Below are 27,884 nucleotides of genomic sequence, written 5' to 3'. Positions count from 1 at the left end.
AATGAAGAAAAGCTGCCAAATGACTTTTGCGATGCCACAACTGTTGTTCTCTACAAAAGCAAAGGCAGCAAGCAGAGTGCAGCAGCTACAGAGGTATCTTACTTATGTTCATAGCAGGAAAGATCTTTTCTTGCATCATCTTGAACAGGCTTATCATCATGGCTGAAACAAACCTACCTGAGATTCAGGGTGGCTTTTGACCAGGTCACAACACAGTGGATATGATGTTCACTGTGAGACAGATCCAAGAAGAAAGCCTCAAGCAGGACATGGCCCTTTACTTATTTTCATTGACCTCACAAAGGCCTTTGACACAGTCAACAGGGAATCACTTTGGACAATCCTGGAACGGCGTGGTTGGCCAAAATATTTGTCAAGGTCATGGAATGACGGGCCAGGTCCTTTTAAATGGTGAATCATCAGCTCCCTTTGAGATCTCGAATAGAGTGAAGCAGGACTGCATTCTAGCACCAGTCCTCTTTAACCTGTTCTAAAAACATAAAATGCTGGAAAAACTCAGCAGGTCTGGCAGCATTTGTGGACAGAGAAACAGAGTTAACATTTCCAGTCCATATTACTTTTCTTCAGAGATGAAGAGCGGTAGAACTGTGATGGATTTTATACTGTGGAAGAGAGGGGGTGGAGAAAAATAGGTCAGGGGTAGGTGGGAGATCAGGAGAGATTTGACAAAGATATCATGAGCACAAGACAAAGGGAGTGTTAATGGTTGTGTTAAAGACTAAAGAAGGTGCTAATAATGGCATAAAGCTCAGATAGCAGAATGTGTTAATAGCAAATCAAGGGTCAGTGCTTTCTGAAAGCAAAACATAAGAAGATGCAGATGGCCCTGTGGGGGGAGGAGGTTGGGAAAAACATTACAGAGCAATGATCAAAATGGAGGACAGCACTCATGGTCTGAAGTTGTTGAGTCCAGAAGGCTGTGAAGTGTGAAGTGCCTAACAGAAGATGAGGTGCTCTTCCTCCAGTTTGCATTGGGCTTCAGTAGAACACTGCACAGGCCAAGGGTGGAAATGTGGATATGAGAGCAAGATGGTGAATTGAAATGGCAAATGACAGGATGGCCTGGGTCATGCTGAGCGAAGGTGTTCCGCAGAGCAGTCACCCGTTGTGCACTTAGTCGCCCCAATGTAGAGAAGATCGCATTGTGAGCATCGACTGCAGTAGACTAAATTGAAAGAGGTGCAAGTGAATCGCTGCTTCACCTGAAAAGAGTGTTTGGGATCTTGGGCAGTGAGGAGGAAGGAGGTGAAGGAGCAGATGTTACACCTTCTGTGATTGCATGGGAAGGTGCAGTGGGAAGGGGATGAAGTGTTGGGTGTGATGGAAGAGTGGACCAGGTTGTCATGGAGGGAACAGTCCCTATGGAATGCCAATGGGAGGTGGGGTTGAAGGGAAGATGTGTTTAGTGGTGGCATCATGCTGGAGTTGGTGGAAGTGGCAGAGGATGATCCTTTGGATGCGGAAACTGGTGGGTGAAAAGTGAGGACAAAGGGAGAGAGAGGAAGGGGTGAGGTTAGAAGTGCGGGAGATGGGTTGGACATGGTTGAGGACCCTGTCAACCACAATGGGAGGGAAACCTCGGCTCAGGAAAAATGAAGGCCTATCAGAAGCATCGTTTTGGAAGGTAGCCTCATCAGAATAGATGCAACTGAGGCGGAGGAACTGGGACAATGGGATGGAGACCTTACAGGAAGTCGGGTATGAGGAGCTGCAGTTGAGGTAGCTGTGGGAGTCGGTGGGCCTTGTGTCCATGACATTTTTGTCAAATCTCTCCTGAGCCCTCACCTATTCCTGACTTTCTATTTTGCTCCAACTGCTCCACCCACCTCTTCCACTGTGTAAAATCCATCACATTTCTACCTCTCTTCATCTCTGAAGAAAAGTCACAGTGACTCAAAATGTTAACTCTGTTTCTCTCTCCACAGGTGCTGCCAGACCTGCTGAGTTTTTCCACCATTTTCTGTTATTATTTCAGATTTCCAGAATCTACAGTATTTGGCATTTATCTCTTTAACCTGTTCTTTACCTGTGTCCTTCTGTCAGAAGGGAGTGGTATCTCTGGCTCACTCTTTGACCTGAAACATCTCAATGCAAAAACCAAAGCTTCTGAGAAACTTATCCAGGGAGTCTGTAATGGCTCACAAAATGAGAGATTTACGGATCATGGTTGACAGATTTTCAGAGGTTTCAAAGCTGTTGGAAAGACTGAGGCTCTATACCAGCCCTTTCCAAATTCCAGCATTGTTCAACCAGACATCTCCATCGATGATACAAAGCTGAAGAATGTTGATAGCTTCAAATACCATTATCTCCAATGTCGGTTCGCTTGATAATGAGATATCAGCTAGGATCATCAAGGTGAGCCAAGCACTCAGAAGGCTTTGTACCAATGTAGTAAAACACCACAGCATTAGACTGTCCATGAAGGTCAAGATGTACAATGCTTTTGTCATTGCTTTCCTCCTCTATGGCTGTGAGTCCTGGACTTTATACCGCAAACACATAAGGCAGCTGGAACAATTTCACATGTATATTCTTCGCTCCATCCTCGGCACCCGCTGGCAAGACCACATCCCAAACCTCAAAATCTTAGACTGAGCCCAGACAACATGTACTGAGGCAATGCTCCTGAGACCTCCACTGCGCTGGGTAGAGCATGTAATTATAATGATAGGCCATTGCATTCTGAGACAGCTGCTGTATGGAGAGCTAGCATCTGGCAAAGGAAACCAAGTTCGGCTGCACAAGCACTACAAAGACATGCTTAAGGGAAATCTGAAGTGGTGCAACATCAAGCCTAATGAGCTGGAAGAATGAGCACAAGAAGGAACTTGCTGAAAAGCCCTGATCTATAGAGCTTCTGTCACTTTTGAAAAGGATCGACATCAACGTATTATTGCTGCTCGTGAACAGCGTCATAGAACAGCATCTATCCATATCACAACATATGAGTTCCAAAAACCCAACTATTTCCAACTCTGTGCATTCAGACTGGGACTACATAACCATCTCCATGATCATCATTGATGAGTCTGAACATTCATCGTTTTCTTCGAACTTGAAGGACAGCCATCATCATCATCATCATCAGTTTAGTGTATTAGCTGCCTATAAAGTAATATTTAGTCAATGTTGATTTTAGTTTGTTTGTTACATTAAAAGTCTTAAAATATGAAATCTGGTTGTGTGACCCTTTGAATTGATCACTAGGAATTCAAATTGCTTTTTAAAAGTTATCAGTCTCTATGGGGATCATAAGAACTGTAGGATGATAGTTAAGTTGAGGCCCAATTTGCCTGCTCCGGGGAATGCAAAAGATTTCATGGCACTATTTCATAGAAGAGTAAGAAAGTTATCCCTGGTGTCTCGGCCAATATTTATCCCTCAATCAACATCACAGAAAGCAGCTCATCTGGTCACTGCTTTTTGTGGGAGCTTGCTGTGCGTGTATTGGTTACTGTGTTTCCTGCTTTACAACATTGACTGCGCTTCAAAAAGTACTTCAATGACTGTAATGCACTTAGAGACATCCAGTGGTCAAAAAAAGCACTTTATAAATGCAAGTCTTTCTTCCTTCCTTTAATAAGGCCTTCGATTATGGAAATTAGCTGGCCATTTCCTTGAGGTGGGCAGCCTGACCTGCCATTGGTAAAATACCCTGACGGCCGGACCGTGTCGGTCAGCCGATCCGATTCGCCTCCCCATGATTTTTCAGGCCCTTTCCCCGCCTTTCTACCTGTCTCCTGGAGGCTGGTAAAATTCAGCCTATGACATCAGAATCTAAAGTCTGCAATATGGTTCCAGATGCACTTTTCTCACATTCCAATCCTGATAGAGATTTTAGTTAGCTAGGGTAAGGGACTAGCTCCTCTTCACTGGTGGTAAGCATAATAGGTGGCCTTATAAAGTACTAATAAGGTTGACACAATCTGTTAGACCACTTCTGTAGCTCTTGATTACCCCAAGCTCACCAACTATTGAAGGCCAAAGAAATCAGTGTAACTGGAAATTTTTCAGAACCCTAAAAAATGAGAAAAAGAATAAATCTTATCATAATGTTTTAAGATTTATTCAGTTTTAAAAATTATTTAGAAAACTTTAAGTAGTTATTCACATAATTATGGATTTTCAGCTCGGCATGTGGGCGCCTGAGCATGAAATAGAGTGCGATGACGTTGGGCGAGCGTCCCAATTTCATCACGCACGTGTGATATTTCACTTGGCGGGCGCGTGTGAGAGTCGGCAGCGCTCCCGCCGACAGTTGAGAGGCCTATTAAGGCCCTTAAGCAGCTAATTAAGCAGAATTTTTCGCTGCCCATCCAACCTTATGGTTGGCGGGTAGGCGAATAAGGCAGGCAGCTTTTGCATTTTTAGCAACGGGCGGGATGAGGTTTCCAAACATGAATTTAAAAAAAATAAAATATTTTCAAACTCAGTTTTAACATGTCCCTCTTCATGTGGCTGAGTCACATGTGGGGACAAGTTTATATTATTTGTGAAATATTCATTTTTCATTTTAAAAATCTTCAACTCCCTGAGGCAGCTCTATGCCTTCAGGGAGCTTTCGGTGAGCGCACCCTCGCGCATGTGCAAACTTCAGCACTCACACTCCTCCCATCCCTATCTTGGCAGCGCTGAGGCTCTCAATGCACATTTCATGCTGGCTGGCCATTAATTGGCCGGCCAACATGAAATTGCAGTCGGGGCCTGATCGCAGGCTGTGGACCGTTTCGCGGCCGCTCCTGGGCCCTCCTGCTGCACCCGCCCAACGAGGAGAAAATCCTAAACAAAAATAAAAATAAAAATACCTGGAGAAACTCAACAGGTCTGGCAGCATCTGCGGAGAGGAACACAGTTAACGTTTTGAGTCCGTATGACTCTTAGATCCTGCCCTATATGTATAATTTAGACAATGCAAGGATAACTGGCAACTTTTGCTTTCAGTTCCCTACTGTCGCCTTGAAAACTTTTTTTCAGCTAGCCTTCATTAGCCTTTTGTCCCAAAGTAACAACGCATTTTAACTGAATTACTAATGAAAGAAAATGTCACTGTACCTTTAAGAATGCCAAAAAGCGTGATTGCGGACAAACTCAGATGGTTGTGGATCCCAAGCATCCAGCACTGCCTGAGGTAAAAACATTCTTGGGCAAACTATCTGAAAGGAAATCACTGGCACTCTGGTTCCCATGCATACAATAGTCTGTCTGTTAGAACTGTTGATGGCTACACCATTGGGCCTACCCATGTGAACAAAGTGTTTAAAATATTTATAATTGCTATGACAGAGACATAAAAGTATCCGGCAAAATGTATGAGTAAAATGTCAACGTTCCCTACTGTTTCGAGAAAACATTATCTTTCAATAAAATGTCTTAAAATGCCATGAAAAAGTACTCTTTTCAAGAAATATGCACCACACAGAACCTGACACAAAGCCAAACAGGACAATACTTCTCGCTTCAGCCATCATGCTATTGTAATGGATGACTGACTCCTTTTTACCCTTTTTTTTAACTATTTGATTTCTCCCTTCCCAAGTTGCTTTCTTTTTTGTTTAAGGACAGATGTGAAATGGTATTTAGATACATAAGGAAAGCAATGTTTCTCTCATGATTCCATGTAGCTACAGTGCTGGTATTCTGGATGTAGCTCTGGTCTGTTTTTTACATTGTGAATCAAATGATACCAGCAGTCCTGTATTGTCTGCTTTCATTTAAATGTTGGCTATTGTGCCCTTTAGCTTTAAGTGCTCAGCTTTTTAATGTACTTCAGTTTTACTTTTAGCATTCTTTCAGTTTCATCAAATTTAATGTTTTTCAATATTTGAAGCTTTTCATTAAAAAAGGCACCAGCATAATTGGGTTTAAAAAGTTTGTGTACCATTTATTATTGATAAATGGTTTTGGTAAAACGATAAAACAGCAAAATAATGAAACAGCGGAATTGTCTGAGTGTCATAAGAACATAAGAATATAAGAAATAGGAGCAGGAGTACGCCATTTGGCCCCTTAAACATGTCCCGCCATTCAATAAGATCACGGCTTATGTGATTGTTGCCTTAACCCTGCTGAGTTTTCCCAGGATTTTCTGTTTTTATTTCAGATTTCCAGCATCCGCAGTATTTTGCTTTTATCTTAGTGTTTAATTCACTACCACTTTTCTTCCAGGAATGCCTACCTTGAAGAAGTGCTGCTTTTCTCTCCAACAGGATTTCTGTTTGTCTCTTTCGCCCTATTCACCTTCACTGCTTTCCATTTCCCTCCTGGTGTTTGACACCAAAACTCGCCTTCACAACCATATTTCCTTCCTCAGTGACTGCTTCTGTCTCCGACTTACCCCACATGGATTCCAACTGAAGTTCCATCCCTCACGTTTCGAATCCACCCAGGATTACAGGTATCTCCAGGGCATACAATGTTCATCGGACTGCTGTTCTCACGGCATCCTGAGATCCACACTCAGCGCCATGCACCGCCATATGAACACACTCGACCTCTCTTCCCCAGCAGCACCGACTCTTCCTACCTCAAAACTGTCCTTGTCCCCAGTTTCATTTTATTCTTCGTCTCATCCGACGCCTTAACAAGAAATTTTTGCTTTTCCTTTCAGGTGTTAAGGAACGCAAGCTCCAACAACTTATCAATACCAACGCCCATCCAGGACGCTCCACCCCTTCCCATCCTTCTGACCCCGTTTCTTGCCATGTATTCACAATATCCTCTGACCTTCCCCTCTCTGATGCTGAACGTTCAGTACTCAGCAAAGCACTCCATTTCATACCCTTGCTCCCTCATGTCAGTGAATTTCGGGCTCGGCACGATGCTGAACTTTTTTTCCGTCGCCTTCGTCTCCGCGCTCACTTCTTTGAGCAGGAGTCCTCCCCCTGTTCAACGGACCCTTTCACCCACATCCAGTATTCTCCCTTCACCTGAACCCCTCCCTCTGGCCTCTTACCTGCTCTTGATCTTTTCATTGAGAACTGTTGGTGTGACATTGGCTGTCTCAATTTCTCTGCTCCTCTCACCCACTCTAACCTGTCTCCTTCTGAACTTGCTGCACTCTATTCTCTTAGGTCCAACCCCGACATTGTTATCAAACCTGCCGACAAGGGTGGTGCTGTTGTTGTCTGGCGTACTGACCTCTACCTCGCAGAGGCTGAGCGCCAACTCTCAGACACTTCTTCCTACCTCCCCCTGGACCATGACCCCACCACTGAACATCAAGTCATTGTTTCCAGGACTGTCCCTGACCTCATCTGCTCTGGAAATCTTCCCTCCACAGCTTCCAACCTCAGGGTCTCCCAACCCCACACAGCCCGCTTCTACCTCCTTCCCAAAATCCACAAACAGGACTGTCCCGGTAGAATGATCGTTTCAGCCTGTTTCTGCCCCACGGAACTCATTTCTTCCTATCTTGACTCTGTTCTCTCTCCCCTTGTTCAGTCTCTTCCCACCTACACCTGCAATTCCTCTGATGCACTACGTCATATGAACAATTTCCAGTTCCCTGGCCCCAACCGCCTCCTCTTCACCATGGACGTCCAATCCCTCTACACCTCCATCCTCCACCAGGATGGTCTGAGGGCTTTCCACTCCTTCCTTGAACAGAGGCCCGAACAATCCCCATCCACCACTCCTCTCCTCCATCTGGCTGAACTTGTTCTCTCACTGAACAATTTCTCCTTAAACTTGTCTCACTTCATCCAAATAAAAGTTGTGGCTCTGGGTGCCCACATGGTCCCCATTTATGCCTGTCTCTTTATGGGGTATTTAGAATATTCCCTGTTCTGTTCCTACTCAGGCCCCCTCCCACAATTCTTTTTTTGGTACATCGATGACTGTTTCGATGCCATTTCATGCTCTCGTCTGGACCTGGAAAAATTTATCAATTTTACTTCCAATTTCCACCCCTCTATCACCTTCACATGGTCCATCTCCGACACTTCCCTTCCCTTCCTTGACTTCTCTGACTCAATTTCTGGTGATAGACTGTCCACCAATATTCATTGACTCAACTCCCATCGACTCCCACAGCTACCTTGAACTACAGCTCCTCACACCCTGCTTCCTGTAAGGGTTCCATTCCATTCTCCAAGTTCCTTCGACTCCATCACATCTGTTCCGATGATGCCACTTTCCAAAACGGTGCTTCTGACATGTCTTCCTTCTTCCGTAACCAGGCTTCTCACACACTGTGGTTGACAGGGCCCTCAACTGTGTCCGACCCATCTCCCATGCCTCTGCCTTCACACCTTTCTCTCCCTCCCAGAACCATGATAGGGTCCCCCTTGTCCTCACTTTTCATGCTGCCAGCCTCCGTATTCAAAGGATCACCCTCCGCCATTTCCGCCAACTCCAGCATGATGCCACCACCAAACACATCTTCCTCTCACCCACCCGTGGTGGCATTCCATAGGGACCATTCTCTCCGGGCCACCCTGGTCCACTCCTCCATCACCCCCAACATCTCATCCCCCTGCCACGGCACCTTCCCATGCAATCACAGAAGGTGCAACACTTGCTCCTTTACCTCTTCTCTCCTCACCGTCCAAGGGCCCAAACACTCCTTTCAGGTGAAGCAGTGCTTCACTTGCACTTCCTTCAATTTGATCTACTGCATTCGCTGCTCCCAATGCGACCTCCTCTACATTGGGGAGACCAAACACAGACTGGGTGACCACTTTGCAGAACACCTTGGTCTGTCCGCAAGTATGCCTCAGGCTTGCCATTTCAACACACCACCCTGCTCTCATGCCTACATGTCCATCCTTGGCCTGCTGCAATGTTCCAGTGAAGCCCAACGCGAACTGGAGGAACAGCACCTCATCTTCCGACTAGGCACTTTACAGCCTTCTGGACTTAACATTGAGTTCAACAACTTCAGACCATGAACACTCTCTTCACCCCTTTTTTATTCCTTTAAGTTTATTTTTATTTTTATTCATTTATTCATTGTTTTAACCCCTTTTTTATCCCCCTTTTTATCCCTTTTTCTATCTTTTTTCCCCAACCACCGCCCCCTCTCCCCACCCCACCCCCAACAGAGCCATCTTTCACTTGTTCCATGTTGTTCTTTCACAGGGTGCTCACCCTTTTTCTGCTATTCCCACTTCAGGAATGACTTTGCACCAGACAGTAAGTTAACAAGGCAGGCAGGGTGGCCGAGCACTCAGTGGCTGAAGGAGGGGATTGAGGCAGCGGCTGCATTGTCAGCGGATATGCTGGCAACATGTTTAAAAGATTTGCCAGCACGGAGCCCTGGTTGAGCCCACCTTTGCTGCACCACTCATGCCTGCAAGAAGCCTGTGACCATTCAACTCAGCATCCTTGGAAGAACTGGTGAAGTCAGACCTCCTTGTCATCAAGGCAAAAGGAAGGTGGCCCCACGGTTTCCTGCATGTTCTCCTCCAGGCTACTTGGGCAAGGCTTTTTCCCTAGGGATGGAAGGAGGAGAGTGTTCTGCCTAACCAAACGAACCTGAATGGAGGTTGTGGAGGAAGCCAGGACCCACGGAGCAATCCGGAGAACCTGGTATTTAGTGTTTGCTTTGTATAGTAAAAATTCATCTGTTTTAAACCATGGAATCTTGTAGTTTCACTCTTTTAGTAAATAACTGGGATTTCAGATTTATTTTTTAAAAAGTTACTTGTCTTGACCATAACACCTGCAATGTGCAGACATCGATGTGAAGAGCAGCAGATTCTGTGGGCTCCTGTCTGGAGAGGCAAGAAACACTCATCATTCTATTCTCTCTCGCAGATCAACCACAGGAACAGAGAGCTGCCATTACTGGGAGACATTCATCCACCTCTGAGAAGGAGGAGGGGACCTCAGAGGGTGCAGCCTCACATCTTTGTGCCCCCATCCTCCACCAGCACAGATTAAGAGGAGGCAATGGTGTAATGGTATTGTTGCTGGGCTAGTAATCCAAAGACCCAGGGTGATGCTCTGGGTACCTGGGTTTGAATCCCACCACGGCAGATGGTGGAATTTGCATTCAATAAAAATCTGGAATTATAATGTGTCTTATGACCATGAAATGATTGTTTAAAAACCCATCTCTCGTTCACTAACAGAAATCTGCCTACATGTGACTCCAGACCCACAGCAATGTGGTTGGCTCTTCAATGGCCTAGCAAGTCACTCAGTTGTATCAAACTGCTACAAAGCCTTCAAAAAGGAATGAAACCACAGACAGACCACCTGGCATTGACTTAGGCACTGGAAACAACACTGGCAAACTCAGCCCTGTTGACCCTGCAAAGCCCTCCTCCTTATTGACATCTGTGGCTAGTGCCAAAATTGGGAGGTCTGTTGTATTCCAAAGCATATTCAAAGGCTCACATTTTAAATAGTGCCTTTCATGACCTTAGGGCATTCTTAAACACTTTACACCAATTAAGTACTTTTGAAGAGTAGATTCTGTTGTAATGTAAGAAATGCAGCAACCAATTTGTGCACAGCAAGGTCCCACAAAAAGCAATGTGATAATTATCAGATAATCTATTTTAGGGATTTTAGTTGATGAATAAATATTAGCCAGAGCATCAGGGAGAACTCCCATGTTCTTCTTCAAAATAGTGTCATGGGATCTTTTACATCCGCCAGAGAAGGCAAAGAGGGCACATCTCCTCAGAAAGATGGCACCTCAGGCAATGTAGTACTCCTGCAAAATTGCACTGGAGCGTCAGCCTACATTTTGTACTCAATTTCCTGGAGTGGGGCTTGAACCTTCAACCTTAAAATTCAAAGTTGAGAGTGTTATCATTGAGGCATGGCTAACCAATTAATGATTAACTAGCCTGGCGAATAGCAATGATATATTTATGGTAAAGTAGATAAGTACAGGACGAATATAAGTATGTGTTGGTATAATTGCTCCAGCATTAGTGGCCATGATTTCATTTGCTTAGGCCCCCAAGCCCTGGAATTCCACCGCCCCCTGCCCAACTCCACACCTTTCCTCCTCTCTGCCTCATTTCCCTCCTTTAAGATACTTCTTAAATCATACCTCTCTGACCAGGCTTTTAATCATCTGGCCTAATATCTCCTTATTTGGCTTAATGTTGTACTTTGTTTTATAATGCTCCTGTGAAGCGCCTTGGGATGTATCATTACATTAAAGGAGCCATTAAGTATAAGTTGTTGTTATAGTAAGATGAAGTAAGGTGCTTTGACGCTCATATGGAGTATTAATACCAGTATAGATCTGTCGGGCTGAATGGGCTATTTCTGTGCTGCAAAATTCTACCTCATGTAATTCTACGTAATCTTGGTTCATCAATGGTTCCTAGAGGCATCAGACCTGTCACAGATAGCTGGATAACTTATTGGCTCCAGATACTGTGGAAGCCAATGCCCCAACGAGTGGTGGGAAGCTTATCAGTGTTCTATTCTGGTAAAATGAGCTGTTTTCTCTAGTTACACTCCAACAGGAGCCCTGAGTACCACTGGGCACCCCTAAACCTTGACTCTTGCCAACCTACACCTAGGGCAGGATTTTTTGCTCTGCGTGTGGGTGCACACCCAACACGCCAGAGCCTAAATTAGCACTCAATATTAGCACGCGAGAATTGGCAGTGTGCCCGCTGACAGTCAAGAAGTCTATTAAGGCCATTAATGTATTGATTAAGCTGGATTTTTCACTGCCTGTCCAACGTTATGGTAGGCGGGCGGGCGAATCAGCCACGCGGCCTTTGCATTTTTGAGGAAACCTCATCCAAGGGTGGGATGAGGTTTCCGATATTAATTTAAAAAAATAAAAATGTTTGGGCGGAATTTTTATAATGTATATGTTTAGGTGAGTGAGTCCTATGTGTGGACATTTTTTTCTGTATTTTAAAACCTTTATTTGATGCTTTTATATTCTTCAGCTCCCTGAGGCAGCTCTCTGTGAGTGCTCCCCGTACCCGCGCTGGCGGGGCTGAGCCTTTCAATGCGCGTTTCACGCTGGCTGGCCGTTAATTAAATACATCAAGATATGGTAGAACTACTTCTGGTTACCTTTTGTGCTAAGTTACCTTAACTAGTATGGCTATAACAATATTAATGGCCTGCTATGATTATAAAGCATTTTCCATATGATTTATGAACATATTGTCATATCACTGGGGCTCAGCAGTTTTTAAATTCATTCATGGGATGTGGGTGTCACTGGCTAGGCTAGCATTTATTGCATTTATTGTAAAGTATGTAAGTATGTTTCTAGTTACAGTGTGTACAATATGGCAGTTATCTATTAAGAGATATTATTACCCCAGTAATTTAGCTGATGAAGCTTTAGATTTTGTTACCATTGCCTATGTGTCATGAAAATATCACTGCAGTGCTTGTGAGTGATATAAACACACATCATGTTCATTGGAACAATAACTTGGACTTAAAAGTCTAAGGGCGGTATCATCTCAGATTTGCACAAAGTGCAGTAGCAGGTGGGAAAAGGACATTTTACCCACCAGCCGCTATGGCAGCTTTTTGCACAATATTGTCCCATTCCTGGTGCGTTCCACCTCATTACTAATACATTCCCGAGAGACACGCTGGGTCACTAGCAGGGCGACCTCTGATTCACCCACCCCGCCGTCACCTCAGGCCTTCAGTAATCCGGGCGCCATATTTAAAGGATGCCCCTGCGCAGAGCCAGCAATCTCTAAGGCATCGGAAGTTGCTGCAAAGTCATGGCTGCCAAAGGATGGAAAATTTAACGACGTCTCCCTTGGTCGCTACTGGACGCTGTGGAGGCCCGCCATGATGTCCTCTACCCCCACCAGCAAGCAAGATCACCAATCCAGCATGGGAAGCGGTGGCAGTGGTGGTCAGTGCCATTGCCCTGGAAAAGAGGACAGCCACCCAGTGCTGAAAGAGGATGAATGATCTCCTCCATTCTGCCAGGGTAAGTCACTCTTCTCATCACTCAACTCACACACTCACAAACCCATCACACATCCACAGGGATCTCATTCACTGCCAGTTCAAGGGACATCACGATTCACTCTCTTACACACATCTTCATTTGCCCTGTGGATCGTGTCCTCATCCCATTCATGGCACCACTCAGCACCCACACATGCCAGGCATCCTTCTCATCTCGACTGGCAGATGTCCTGCTTACACTTTGTCCATCTGTTTTCATGCAGGCATACAAAAAAAAGGAAGAGGTCGCAGACTGGTGGCAGAATGCTTGACATCAAGGTCCTCACAGGCTTTGAAAATAGAGTCTTCAAGCTGGCCGACGATGATCTGGACCATTCCTGTGCTGATGGTGAAGTCGATGGTGCTCAACCAAGTGAGGATCCAGCATCCATCAGACAACTATGCTGTGAGTCAATTCCTCTGTTCCGCTGTCCCCTGCCATACACTAATTATCTCTCCTTGCTTTCACAGGCACATCTGGGAAACAGCCGAATGGGTCCACGACCCAGGTCCTCAACTCAAGCCCCAAAGGCACCTCGGAAGAAGATCTGATGACATCCTAATTGAAGATCCATCACAGCGCTCACCCACATCCCCCTACCAACACAGAGACACACATCTCGGGGGGGCCTAGTTCTAAAGTAGCCTCAGGGTCCCAATCTGGTGAGCACATCGCATTGTCTAATCCATAGCATTGCGGAGGCAGGGAATTCCCAGGTTTTTGGAACTCGGAGGACTACTAGAGGCCAGAAATCTGCTGAGTCTGAGTCAGATGACAAGCCTCTGGACCTGGTCATGTCACAGTTGCTGAAGCTGCAAAGGTAAGCCCGGGAACATAAGGAAGGGCTGTCCGCTACACTCCTCAGATTGCAAGGCACGATGGAGGTGTCCGTCCACCTTCAGTCTGAGGTAATAGTGCCGGCATGCCAACGCGCTGAAGTCAACACTGGTAGGATGGCGGCCGCCATGGAGACCTCAGTCCAGGATGTTGCTCCTGCGCTGCTGCATGGGCTGAACTCCATCACTGATGCCATTGTTGGCCTCCAACAGTGTCAACAAGAGAGGGGTGCTGGGCAGCTCGATCTTACTCCAGCTTCCCCTTCTCCTCAAAAAGTCAGCTAGAGGCCCTTGGGTACCCATAGGGAGGGGGATCAGCAGGTGCACACCCCGGGGCCATCCACCCACCCAATTGTCCAGCCCATCTGAATCCCCTCTTCCTGTGACCCCAACAGCTCCAGCTCCACAGGCCGAGGAGGGTGCCACTGCAGGACCCCGAAAGCAGGCCGGGGCCCTCCAGAGGACACCCATCAAGGTAATCACAGACAGGGCGTCACAGTCAGCAAGCTGCCTCCACCTCTGCTGTGGATGTCGGGGGAGCACCAAGATGTAGCGGCAGGGTTAGGAAGGTTAAGACATAGTTGCACAGCCTGGGCATGGGTGTTAATCACTTATACAGAATGCTGACTATTGTAAATAAACTCCCAAGAATGTCTCTCTGCCTATGGCTCCCTGTTCTGATGAGCAGTGTTCATGTCACTCAAATGTGAAACTTTTCTGCACAAGCAAAAGGCAGGTGTCTCAGTCCAGGGCTTCTTCCCTGCAGAGTGTGTAACCTTCAGAACAAAGTGATGGTCCGGCTTCACATTTACTGGACACATTACTGATGCCTGCATCTCAATGGTGTTTGTCATTGCTGCCAGAATGTAGTGGGCAAGCATCACAGAGTTCCATCATTCTCCCTGTGTGCTCTCAGCACCTTTAAGGTGGGGCTCGCCCCCAGTCTCCTCAGCATCTATGACTGGTGATGCTTTGCTCCTGAAGGGAACAGGTGCTGAAGGCTGACAAAGGATCAGATGCACTTAAAGTTTCACGGCTGTGTCTCCATATGACCCTAAGCACAAGAGCACAAGCGAGCTGCCCTCAGCCAGACAGGAGTCAGACATTCACAGAGGCAATGTGAAGATCTATGGAATGTTGTCATCATCCTCCAGGAATCTAGCAAATATTAGGGTCTCTGCTGCGTCTCCATGACATGAGCCTGAGCACTGAGGGTATGTGTGCTGCTGTCAGCCACACAGGAGTCAAACATTCACAGATGCAAGATGAGGATGTCAAGACTGTCCTCACTGCATCTTGTCATCATCCTCCATGAATCTTGTGGCTATGAGGGCCTCCTAAGCATGCCTGCATCGTCTGGCCAGTGCAATGGCCTCATCGCGGGCATCCTTGCCTTCAAGGTCCTCATCACCATCATCCCCTTCAACATCCTCCTCATTGGAGGATACATGCAGCTCCTCCATTTCCTCCTCAGCCAGGTCCTCCCCCTGTTGCAGCGCCAGGTTGTGTAATGCACAGCAGGTGACGATGATGCATGACACCCTCTGGGGACCGTATTGCAGCGCTCCACCGGACCTGTCGAGGCACCGGAACCTAATTTTCAAAATGCCTATAGTTTGCTCCACCAAAGTCTGGGTTGTGACATGAGCCTCGTAGCGTCACTCTACTGCAGTCTGAGGCCGCCGCATGGGCATCATCAGCCACATCCTCTGTGGGTAGTCCTTGTCCCCGAGGAGCCAACCCTGAAGCCTCTCTAGACCCTGGAAGATGTCAGGGATCTGAGACCTGCTAAGGATGTTGGAGTCGTGGATGCTCCCTGGGAATTGTGCGCAGGCCTGCAGGGTGTGTTTGTGGTGGTCGCACACCAGCTGAACATTCAGCGGATGGAAGCCCTTGCAGTTGACATAGTTGGCTGCTTGTTGCCATGGAGATCTAAGTGCCACATGAGCGCAGTTGTTGGCATCCTGCACCTGTGGGAAACCTGAGATCTGTGCAAAACCCAACACTCTTGCTTCCTGAATGCGAGCGAAATTCAGAAAGTTCTGTGCCTTCACGAAGATGGCATCTGTGACCTCCTGAATACACTTGTGTTTGGGGGCTTGTGAGATCCCGCACATGTCACCTGTGGAGCCCTGGAAGGAGCTACTGGTGTAAAAATTCAGCGCTGAGGTCACTTTCACAGCCACTGGCAGCAGATGCCCTCCATGTTCCGGTGACACCAAATCTTGCAGCAGGTGGCAGATGGGACCAACCAGTTCCCTAGACATGCTAAGTCTTCGACGACACTGGTTCTCAGTCATCTGCGGGAATGACAGACACCGTATTTCCACTCTGGGTCTAGCGAGGCTCCTACGAGCAACAGCTCGCTGCTAATCTTCAGCTGCATGTGTAGCAGGCCCTGCCACCCCCTCTTCTTGAGGGAGGTGCTCCTCCCATTGCAGAACCTGGTGCCTCCGCCGCACTCTTCTTATTCTCTACTCTCTGTAAGCTATGAGCCATACTGCTAAATCACCAGGCTCCGTGATCCTAATGTTCTCCTCCTGCAGGATCGAACAGAGAGACACGTGGGTTAACATATGTGTCCTAAGAACCTCTCTCTTGACTAAGTCTGAAGGCCCCTTAATACATGCAGGTAAGTGCTGGCCACCGCTTGGATGGCCAGTGTGTAGTGCGCTCATTGGCTGTCCAAAACCCCACCCATCTCTGCCCCACTCCACTTGTCCGATTAGCAGCAGCTTCGGACACTGGACTGCACGCTGTGCTCTCAGCTCAGACAAGGCATTCTCCTAACCTGCACTACAAGGTTGCGCTGTTAGCTTGAACTATAATGGATACTGGTCCAAACATAATAAAGACATTGCAAGGGGCTGTGAGCACCTCCACCAGTGACTGCGCCACGGCCACCTTTCACAAGGGAATTGTACAACTTGCCCTGTCAGCCGGTGCTCTGCTGCCCCCTAAAATACATATTAATTTGCAGCCTGTGCCTGAGGGGTGAAAACCTCTGGAGCATTTGGTGGCACTTCCATGTTTTTTTGTTGCTTGAGTGGGCAGGAAAGCTTCAGAGGCCCGACTCAAAGCATGTCAATGGAGCTGCACTGAACGGTCTCAGTTGCAGAAGAATGCTCACTTTTGACAAGTTTTTCCAAGTGCGTGGCAGCTTCCCTCATGCCCCCGCCACCCCCACTCCCCGGCATGTGCATGAGTATTGAGTATTTCCTTCAGTCTGTCTGCGCTGTCTTGCCACTAACCCCCATAGCCCCGCCCACCCCGGTCTGACCCGCACTGGAGCCCTTGCCCCGGCACTGCACTGAAAGCCAGCTGGGAAAAAGCAACTTGCCTGTGCCCCCGACGAATGCACGGCGCTTCTTTCTTGATGTCCTACAGGCAATGGTCACAAGCATAGCACAAGGTTGCCTGCACTCACCTCCAGGTTGGCCTTGAAGCTCAGGTTGCCAGGCACACACCTTTTCAAGGCAGTCATGAAGCACACTATTCTGAAGTGGTGAAGCTGACATGGGCGGTAAATTTGACATGCGGGGCTGATTCCGGCAAGCAGGGCTTATACAGGTGCAAATGTATTAAAATGACCTCCCCGACGTGCAGTGGCAGGAAATGCAGCCCGCCATTGACAGGTGGCGCAGACGATCGCAAACTGGTTTCACGATGGCGTAAAACCAATTTTTGGCCTTCTTGCCATATTGTTCCCCCCCTGCCCGCCATGTCGCCCAACGCCAATGGGACTGGAAAATTCCAGACTGAGGCCGGGATTTTCCAGCCCCCGCCATGGGGGATGTGGCAGGCCAGTCAGAAGTCCATTGACTTTCAATGGGACCGGACGATCCCGCCAGCGGGGGGCAGATAATCCCACCCTAAGGTTCATGAATGCCACCAGCTCTTGATTCTTTGATATGAACTGGCACTGGGTAGAAATCCAAGGCACATCCTCTCTCATCCTGTCTTGCTTCAAATCTCACTGCCCTTTTCTTTTTCGAATGCTTAAGCTAACACTATAGAAGTTATGAAACTGATCCTAGCTGCCAGCAGGGAGTCTTTCCCACAGTTGCAGATATCGGAATTTCAGACACGTTATTCATAATTTTCCAAGCCGATGCCCAAATTTCTGATGTGCGCTGCTGATGAACAAGGCTCCTTGTCAGCATTACAGTCTTCTAAAATTATCCTATACATACTCAATGTTACGTTTATATATTTTAAGTAAGTAGTAATACCCAAACTCAGACACGTTATTGATAAATAATTGTGTCTACAAAGATACCACTACAGCACACAGATTAGTTAAAAATTTTATGGGCCAGCTGGAACAATCCACCTACTGTAACTGTGATAATCTGGATATGGATCTTGCTGTACAGTTTGTCCCACATTAACAATCACTCAGATTACTGCATGACAGCCTGGAAATTACTATTGCTGTTCTTAGTGTATCGGTGCTTAAGGTATTCAAATGACGCCTTCAGCCAAGATTTTAAAGCAGACACTACCAGCCTGTTTATTTTAAATGCGTTAAGTGCATGCTTGATAATATTGCTAGCAGGCTAGCATTACTAACCTGGGGTTGTTGCTGAATTATCAACTCATCTACAAAAATCTTGAGCAGATTTTACCAGCCCTTTTGGGACAGGTTGGGAGGTGGGAGGGCTCTTATAATGGTGCAGGTAGGCAGCAAATGGCATGCCACCATCGTCTTCCTGCTGTCATGCTATCTTGCCAGCGGCAGAGGAGGTACCAGATGGCCCCCGGCAGAATGACTTACTTAGGTGACCAATTAGGAGCTTCTTCCCACCACCACTGGCATTTAACCAGTGGTGGGGAAGCCCTCCACTGCGCGAGGGTACCAGGTAAACCCTGGTGGCCTACTGGCGGGCTCCAGGAGTGAGGTGAGGGCCTCTTTTTCAGGCACTCTTTGGCCCAAGGAGTGTCCCCTGATGGCAAAGGCCGCCTCCGCTTTAGTGACACTGCCATCACTTACCTAACCCTCTCAACAGGGGCTGCCTGACTAACCCCAGCGCCCCCAGACCCCATTTACCTGGTGTGGGGCTGCATGCCCATCGATGCATGATCCTCCTCCAGGTACAGCCCCAGACGGGGCCAGTATTCCCAGTCACACTGCTGAGCTGCTGGCCCTCTGACTGGCCAACAGCTGTTGGGGGCAAGTGGCTGTCCTTAATAGGGACAGCAACCTGGCAGCAGCAAGGGACTCCCACTGCCTCCACTCAATCCAGTATTTCACAGACTATTTTTGTTCATGAACAGACTTATTGGTGATGTTTATCAGCATCAATTCATATTCACAGTTAATATCAGCTACTCCTTTCTTTTTTGATCCATTTTTAGTTTACTTTTATCTCTGTTTGGGACTGTTTTGGAGTGATATTCTTAATAACCAAGTGAGGAAATAGCCATCATTTGCTCAGCCTCTCTCCTTGACAGTGTGGCTGAAATGGCATTCAGACTGAGTGCCACCATAATGTCTATTTTGATTATCCTTCAAGGCAAGAATCTGATGAGAAAGGGGACAGATTTGCATGGCTTTTTCAATACAATGAATTATTTGGATGGATGGGAGTAGAAATTGAGACATGAATGAAATTCACAGTACGCAGGTGAGTCCATAAGAAACCCACCTACAATGGGTGAGCACATAGGAACTTAGGAATGCAGGGAGCATCAAAGGTAATCACTGAGATCCAGACGCGTCTTCTGACTGGCAGTCACTGCAGCATTAGGGGATCCACATTATTTAACAACAAGACGAGGGCACCAAATAGGCAGCTTGTTGCAACTCATCAGTTGTAGGAGAGCAAGATCTTGGCTTAACCAGCCGGAAAGTCAGGTCTGAGGCTGGTGGAAGTGATTTGGATCGAAGCAGGGGCTCTTGCATAGGTCAATAGTTGCTAGACATTTTATGTGGATCAGGAGAAGCACTTCTGTTCCTCATTGCCCACAACAATAACATGTAAAAATGTTCTGAGCTTTCTGTGGAGCAGGGCCCAAAATCATTTATTCATAAGTCAGCAAAATTGTGGCAGTCACACTCTCAAACTAGAAAAAAGCTGGTCAAATTAGCAGGTCTGTTTTGCTGTAGATTTTTTCCATTCCCCCAGTATCCTTTTTCTGAAATCTCTTTGTTCTGCAGAACGCCAGAATCTAAATTGACCTTTTATCCTTCAGCTTTGTTGTTGGTGTTTTAATGACAGTATCACAGAGAAAAGCCTTAAAATGTACTGAGAAGGGGGAAAATAAAATGAATTTCAGTAGCATATGTTAATTTATATCTACTAAAATATGCTAACTTGCAGCCATCTACTATAATCAAGTTTTCTTAATTACATTAAAAACAAAATGCACTTTTTGGGTTAGTCTATCTTGATGTTTCAATCAATTAGATTTTTCCAGCCACCAAATAATCCCACTTCCATCTCAATCAAGTCATCACCTTGGAAATAAAATACCAAAAGAATATGGCATCACCACCTGGACATTTGTTTTACCTTGTCTGGAAAGTTTAAGACACTGCAACTATTCAAGTTTCCTACAGCACCCTGGTGTAGTGAGTAAATAATGTATTCAGTGCATGAGGTGTTGATTTTGCTTGGGAGTCAATTCAACTTTCTGATTAAACAAAAGCAGATTCTAACAAATTGTTTATTTAGAATCCAGTTTTTGAAATTATCCTTATCCATCTCACAGCATTTTTAAAGAATTAAATGTAGTTGTTAAGTACACATGCCTAAGAAACAAAAAGGTAGAGTTCCCGTTTTGGGAATTCAACAATTACGGTGCAAATTAGCCCATTTTGAAAAGTGCATTTTTCCAAGTTTTCACTTAACCTAATTGCATATTGCTGAAAACAAAATCTGCCATGAATCAATGCAATTGGGCAGCATGCTTGCCTTCATCGGCAGGGGTATTGAGTATAAAAGCTGGGAAGTCATGCTGCAGCTGTATAGAACCTTGGTTGGGCCACACTTGGAATATTGCGTGCAATTCTGGTCGCCACATTACAAGAAGGATATGGAGGCATTGGAGAGGGTGCAGAGGAGGCTTACCAGGATGCTGCCTGGTCTGGAGGTTATTAGCTATGAGGAGAGGTTGGAGAAACTCGGATTGTTCTCACTAGAGCGACGGAGATTGAGGGGCGACTTGATAGAAGTTTACAAAATTATGAGTGGCATAGACAGGGTAGATAGTCAGAAGCTTTTTCTCAGGGTGGAAGAGTCAATTACTAGGGAACATAGATTTAAGGTGAGAGGAGAAAACTATAGAGGAGATGTGCGGGGCAAGTTTTTTACGCAGAGGGTAGTGAGGGTCTGGAATTCGCTGCCAGAGGATGTGGTGGAAGCAGGTATGATAATGGTGTTTAAGAGGCAGCTTGACAAATACATGAATAGGATGGGAATAGAGGGATACGGACCCCAGAAGTGCAAAATGTTTTAGTTTGACAGGCAATATGATCGGCGCAGGCTTGGAGGGCCGAAGGGCCTGTTCCTGTGCTGTACTTTTCTTTGTTCTTTTGTTCTTTGTAATTAAAAAAAATTCCTTAATATATTTAAAAGTAGTCCCCAAAAATAAGCAGCTAAATAATCTGATTTTAAATTACTGAAAGTGACTTTTAAAAAACTTACAAAACTATTTTCTAGTTAGATTGGGGTAGAATAGTGATATCCTTAGCAAATTTTTAAAAACCTTTCAAAACATACCTAATGGCGTCCTAAGGCCCAAAAGTTCCAGTTTAAGATTTGGAGCCTCATTGAAACCCTGCAAACGAGCACAATTAGCAGAAACTTCCAATACTGCTTCTACCATGATGTTTTTAAAACAACTGCATGAGATTGCGTAAAATCAAATTGCGCTGAATTCAATTTGCACTTATAGTTCCCCAATCTTTTGCGATGGTTATGCAGATATCAGGGGAATTGCACTGAAAAATAACACAATCGAGCAGAAACTGTAATATTAGAACAACAAATTCAGTATTTAAATCTGTTCTCCAACTATCTAATTGTTTAACTTGGCTCTCCTTTTTTCCATTTGCCTTGTGAAAATCTGTGTTACTATCTATTTCAGTCACTACTGTTTGCAACCAGTTTAGTTTCTATACAGTTTAACACATCTTCTCCCAAAGTAAAAAGGCTTATTTTGGTTTTAAAATGGTGCAATTTGCTTGCAAGTGCATTTTAAACTTTCTTATTGGTTGAAATTGGCAAAACATCCAGCAGACATATTAATTTGAAGTAAAGCGCTGCCTTCTTTTCTCAAGGTATATCCTTCTAGTTTTGTGCTGGAAATTAGCACTTTTTGGTATTTGAGGAGCTTGTAAGGGACAGTAAGAACATGCTTTTTAAAACACACTTTTATAACGAAAAGTAGAAAGCTAGATAAAATGGACAAACCTACGGAAGCAGGCAGGTTTCATGTACCATTAGATGCTTCCTTCTAGTCACATCTTAATTTATTTCCTGTAATGGCCTGTGTTAGGAACTAGAGGTAGTTTAAGTAAGTTATATTTGTATTTGTGGGTGTTAGGAATGAGTTTTAGCTTTAAATTTAAATTTAATTTGTATTTCTGTATTTGTGTGTTAAGAAGGGGGAACTTGAGTTTTAGTTTCACTTTAAAAGATGCCTGCATTTTAATGACGTTTTATGACTCTTGATGGGAAGTTAAAACAAACACAATGTAGAAAAACTGGGCTGTTGCCTAACAACAGGAGATCCACAGAGACAGGAAAAAACAGAAAAGTAGTTTCAGTTCAATTGAAAGCAGGTGCCATAGAAGCTGGACACAGGAGAGGAAACTGCAGGAAGCTGGTTCCAAAGAATGAAAAGATAAGTCCCAAAATCAGGAAACAGAACAGGAAAAAGGTCGCAGGAAGACAGTGAAGTCAAGGGAGAAGAACAGGAATCTGAACAAGATCCTGTTCAGTGGAAGTGACAGCAAGGAGCAGAGAGAAAGGCTCCAAGCTTAAAGGAAGAAGGCTGCAGGATGCAGACTTGAAACAAAATAGGCTTGCGAGAAGCCTGAAGATCCAAGGAGACAGCTGAAGGTAACTCCTTATTATAGGCATATGAAGCAGTGGTGTTCTGTTGGCAAGGCTGAGTACCTGAGAGAGAGTGTATCGGCTTTGTAGTCTTGCATGCAATATTTGCTCTGTAATTTTTACTATTTTGCTTTTGTTGTTCTGTTTTTCTGTTATTGTTGCTGCTTTTCTGTAATAATTTGTTTTATTTATTCATTTTTATTCCTTCAACAAAGTCTTTTACCCTTTTTTTAATTAATTCATAGGATATGGCATACATAGTCCCACCCTCATCTCCTTAAGGCCACCCAGAGCGTGTTATGGTTGCAGGGTGGCCTTGTTTAACATCGGCTGATCGGCTGATTCGTGATCGGCATTTCTTCTGGACGAGGTGTGGGGCCTAAAATTCAGCCTTTGGTTCATTTAATTAACTCAATTCAAAATCCCCAACTGGCTTATCTCCAGATTATTTGTTCAGGCCTCTGGATTACTAGTCCAGTAACATAAACACTCTGCTGATATACACATTTTAAAATGATCTCTGTCCAAAGAACACTGATTTTCTAAGTTTCCTTTTGCTCACTCTACATCTAGAGTTCTCGCATGCAAGGGAGTAGAAATTATACTGCAGCTATACAAAGCCCTGCTTAGACAATACCTGGAATACCGTGAGTCATTCTGGGCACTGCATTTAACAAAAGATATATTGGAGAGATTGCACAAACAATGTGTCATTGTATTTCCTATAATTTAGAAGGTTGAGGGGTGATTTGATTGAAGTTTTCAAGACACTAAGGGGAACAGAGAGAGTAGACAGAGGGAAGCTATTTCGGCTTGTTGGAAAGTCTAGGACTAACAGGCATAGTTTAAAAATTAGAGCCAGATGTTTCAGGAATGAAACTCAGAAAAATCTCCACACACAAATGGCAGAATCGCCCCAGACTTGCACAAAGTGCAGTAGCGGACAAGGAAGAAGTAATTTTACTCACCAGCCGCAATGGTGGGTTTTTGCGCCCTATCGTCCCATTCCTGCCTCACTAATTATGCAGCCACAGGAAACACACCATCTCGCTGGCGGGTGGCCTCTGATTTGCCCGCCATGCCATTACCTCGCCACTTCCTCAGGCAGGGTGCCATATTTAACTGCAACCACATGCACACTTCTCAATGCTTGCACCCCAGGACTGCTCTGGTGAAGACATGGCCCCAAAAGCCAAGAACAGTGCAGCCCACAATTTAGTGACACATCCCTGGGACACCTTTTGGATGCTGTGGAGGCCCGCCTTGAAGTTCTCTAACCACTCCCCTGCCGCAGGAGGCCCATTAGTCTCACCACTCCGGCTTGGGAGGTGTTGGCAGAGGTGGTCAGTGCCAATGCTGTACAAAAGAGGTTGGCCATCCAGTGCAGAAAAAAGATGAATGATCTCATCCATGCCTCCAGGATAAGGCAACCATCTTTTCATCCTAAACTCACACACTCACAAGGCCAGCACACATTCACTGGCATCTCAGTCATTGGCAACTCAAGGGACATCACCACTCACTTTCTCACACACATCCTCACATCTCCACTGGCCTCACCTCCTTTGGAGACTGCCTCCTCAGCTCTCACCCTCATGAGGCCACTTGCACAGATCAACATGTAACGCTACACACACCCTGGGATAGCCCCTTCCCCAGTACAGCCCTCACCCTGCAGGTTCTCTCATTGCCTGAGGCCACATCTCCCCCTTCCCGGAGCAAGCCCTAGCCCTGCAGTCATTGAAAAGCCACCCCCGATTACCGCTGGATTGGTAGGTAGAGATTTGCCCATGAGCCCCCCTAAAAGTGATGCGGTATTGCCTAAGAAGCCTGATGCTGATGACTGCAGGTGCTGCCCGAAGCAAGGTAGGCAAACAAACCTCGAAGTCCCGAGTGAAGTGCAGCTCACCAGGTGCACGTCACTTATGTACAGTTGTGAAACACATTGGCATGCCCAGATGATCCAGCGTTGGGGGATGATTCTGGTGAGCAGAGCTTATAATGTGATGCAAAAGTATTGAAATTAGGTTCCTGACGTGCAGTGGCGGGAAATGCAGCCCGCCATTGACGGATGGAGCAGATGATTGCAAACTGATTTCATGACGGCATGAAACTGATTTTTAGCTGTCTCACCATATTGTTCCTCGCCCCCACCCCCTGGCCCACCATGATGCCCGATGTCAATGGGGCTGGAAAATTCTGGCCAAAGGGTGGCACAAGTTTGGAACATTCTTCTGTAAATAACAATTGATTCCAGACCAACTGTTAATTATTAATCTGTGATTGATAGATTTTTGTTAACCAAGGTACAAAGGGATGTGGGACAAAGATCCAATTAGGTAATTGATCAAGCATGGTCTCATTGAGCTGTAGAGCAGGCTATGTACCAATATTCAGTTGTTTATCTCTTGAATTGCCCTTCTCTCCCCAATCCCTCTGTACCTCAGCTGAATTTCCCCCTTCATGCCTCTACTAGAATCCCCCACTCCCCAAGTGGCTCTATTGAATCGCCCTGCCCCTAGTCCCTCTGATGGATTTGCCCCGGGGTTTCTGCTGGATCCCAACATCTTAATTCCATTTTCATCTCATCCATCATTTCTTTATTTTATTCCCTCAGCTCGAAAAAAATTTACAAAAAACACAAAGGAAAATATACTAGGTAAAATAGACAGTCAAGTCTAAACAGAAAATCAAAAGGCTAAAAAAACAGGAAAATTAAACAAATGTTAGTTTATCGAACAAAATTAGCTAATTGAGGAAAAAGCAGAGCATTTGCACAAGAAGGGATTCTTATCAGGCTGCCACCTCCCCCAGGTTCACTTTTACCCAGCACAACATGTACCATAGTCCACATTAATCACAACATGATTGGCTGCAAGGTAAAGGCTGTCATTTCACTGCATAAGTTTAATTTTTTTTTAGAAAAAAATATAACAATGCTAATTAAAATTATAAATGCATACTTAATTTTTACATGCACTTGAAAATTTGTGTATGGACATTGATTGGCACTTGTGGTACCTTAAAGAGTCAGCGCCTTCAAGAGAGATTGGTAGAAAATTTGAAGAAAAATATTATTTTTCTCCCCCTTTCATGTACTGTATATGCTTTGGGCATTTTTAGCCTCACTTTAATTGCAGATCATTTGACCTTTCTCTCCAGTTTTACTCTTAACAAGCTCACCTATTGTTCCAGGAAATAATTTATCCTTGATTGCATGAGTACCACTGGATGGTCCTGATGAGATATATCTATGTACTGTCTAGCCAAATATTCCCTTTATAAGATAACAGTAACATAACGTAATAAGTTCTCAAAATGGTTGTTTGATTTAAAAAATCCAAGGAAATTGAAAGGGCAGAGCCAAATCTCCAGGGAGAAGTGACTGGAGCATAGAAAGAACCTGAAAAAAACAAGAAATGTTGTTTTTGATAAGTAAACATTTTGGGCAGGATTTTCAGCTTGGCGTGCGGGTGCGCGCCCAACACGCACGAGCATGAAATAGTGCGTGATGATTTCAGGCAAGCGACCCAATGTCATCACACACTCACGCGATATTTCGGTCAGCGGGCACACGTGGGAGTCGGCAGAGTGCCCGCCAACAATTAAGAGGGCTGTTAAACCCATCAACCCGCCCGGCAAGGTGAAAATTCTACCCTCAGTATATACATTTCCAATTCTGCAAACATTATACCTTTAACTTAATTCTGCATCTTGTTTCTTTTTAACACATAAATACTTTTTTTCTTTACATGTCAAGAAGTAAAATTACAGACCTCAGGAAATTAGAGTGCCATTCTGGAATTTTAGTAAGAATACAAAGAATGGAGAAGGTGGTCCCCTCCCCCCTCTGCCAGGTACTGTTATTTGCTGCTGTTCTCCAGCATAGCAGCACATTGTTTAGAACACTTGGCAACAGACTGTCTCAGAATAAATGATTGAAGTTTACCATCATTTAAGCAGGGCTGACTTCTCCTTTAAGGACCCCTACTGTGTTACATTTCAGACAAGATCAATCAGTCATGAGCAACAATTGTTTAAAAACACAAATCTAAATCTGTGAAAAGAGCAAATGGTTCACAGCGACATTGTTTGGTTTGGAAAAATATCAATTTACTGTAAAAAGGGGTTTGATTGTATTTTGCAACTCAGCACAACAAATGCAATGGTATGATAAGTCACTTGATGACAGGATGAGTGAGAAAGACAGAGAGACAATTCCTTTAACAGCACAATCATCCCTTACTTCAACATCAGAGACTCTACTCAACAATGATGTACCATTCCTGTCAGCCACACTCAGAAATTAATGGGAATGTTTTCTGGGCCACACCTACTTGTAAGGATTTTCCACGTCTTCTTTTCTTCATCGTAATACTGAACTAAGTTGCTTGGAAGTCGATCTGGACCTGGAGGCAATCCACCCACCAATAATAAGAGTTTCTTACTGGACCGAATCCTGGAAAGGGGATTCAAAAGAAATCAAAAATATTTTATTGTGCAAAATGACCATGTCTCATGTAAAGCATGTCAGAGTGCAATTTGTCAAATAATTACTCCCTTACTAAAGTCTCAGTCTGGTCTAGGATTATTACCCATCCAGTGGTTTTGAATGGTCTCCATGTTCAAAAATTTTAAAACTATAAACATGAGACCAACATCTTATTTCCCTGTGAATTTTCTTCCTTCCCATCTTCTCATGCAGGCATATGGCTACACAGCCACCATCAATTACCCCAAGTAGTCATTCATTTATAGACCTCAACAATGAGTATTGCAGTCTAGTCAATAGAGGGGCATCATAGCTGAAGGCAACTTGTTCTCAATCAATGCCTATACATACACACTTCTAGTTGAAGTGACTGGACAGTCAGAAGCAGGAATCCTAGGCTGATATTTCCCCACATAATTCCCCAACGATAATTGTACCACTCCCCTCAGATGTGTTATGTCAGCACAGGCTTACAATTGATCTGGGTCCATCTGTTTTGTTTGGCTCAGCAACCCCGTGTCAACACCAGTTGAGCCATCAGAAATTGTCAAAGCCCAATT

At 45.1% G+C, this 27,884-nt stretch overlaps 1 protein-coding gene and 1 non-coding gene across 3 annotated transcripts in view; both read right to left on the bottom strand.

The window, feature by feature from the left end:
* Positions 1–27,884, bottom strand: part of klhl14 (kelch-like family member 14) — a 215,231-nt gene that overhangs the window by 166,860 nt on the left and 20,487 nt on the right. For both annotated transcript variants that reach the window (XM_078540578.1, XM_078540577.1), the window contains exon 2: positions 27,170–27,291. In XM_078540578.1, the coding sequence (XP_078396704.1) occupies positions 27,170–27,291 (122 nt within the window). The remainder of the gene's footprint in view (positions 1–27,169; positions 27,292–27,884) is intronic.
* On the bottom strand, positions 3,381–3,514 carry LOC144680138 (small nucleolar RNA SNORA5). The gene has a single exon (XR_013576502.1). It is a non-coding gene; the product is annotated as a small nucleolar RNA SNORA5 (small nucleolar RNA).

The sequence above is a fragment of the Cetorhinus maximus genome, chromosome 4 (genome assembly GCF_964194155.1).
Source record: "Cetorhinus maximus chromosome 4, sCetMax3.hap1.1, whole genome shotgun sequence".
NCBI classification, from domain to species: Eukaryota; Metazoa; Chordata; class Chondrichthyes; order Lamniformes; family Cetorhinidae; genus Cetorhinus; species Cetorhinus maximus.
The sequence above is the reverse complement of the archived record's forward strand: the minus strand, read 5'-3'. Positions and strand labels throughout refer to the sequence as shown.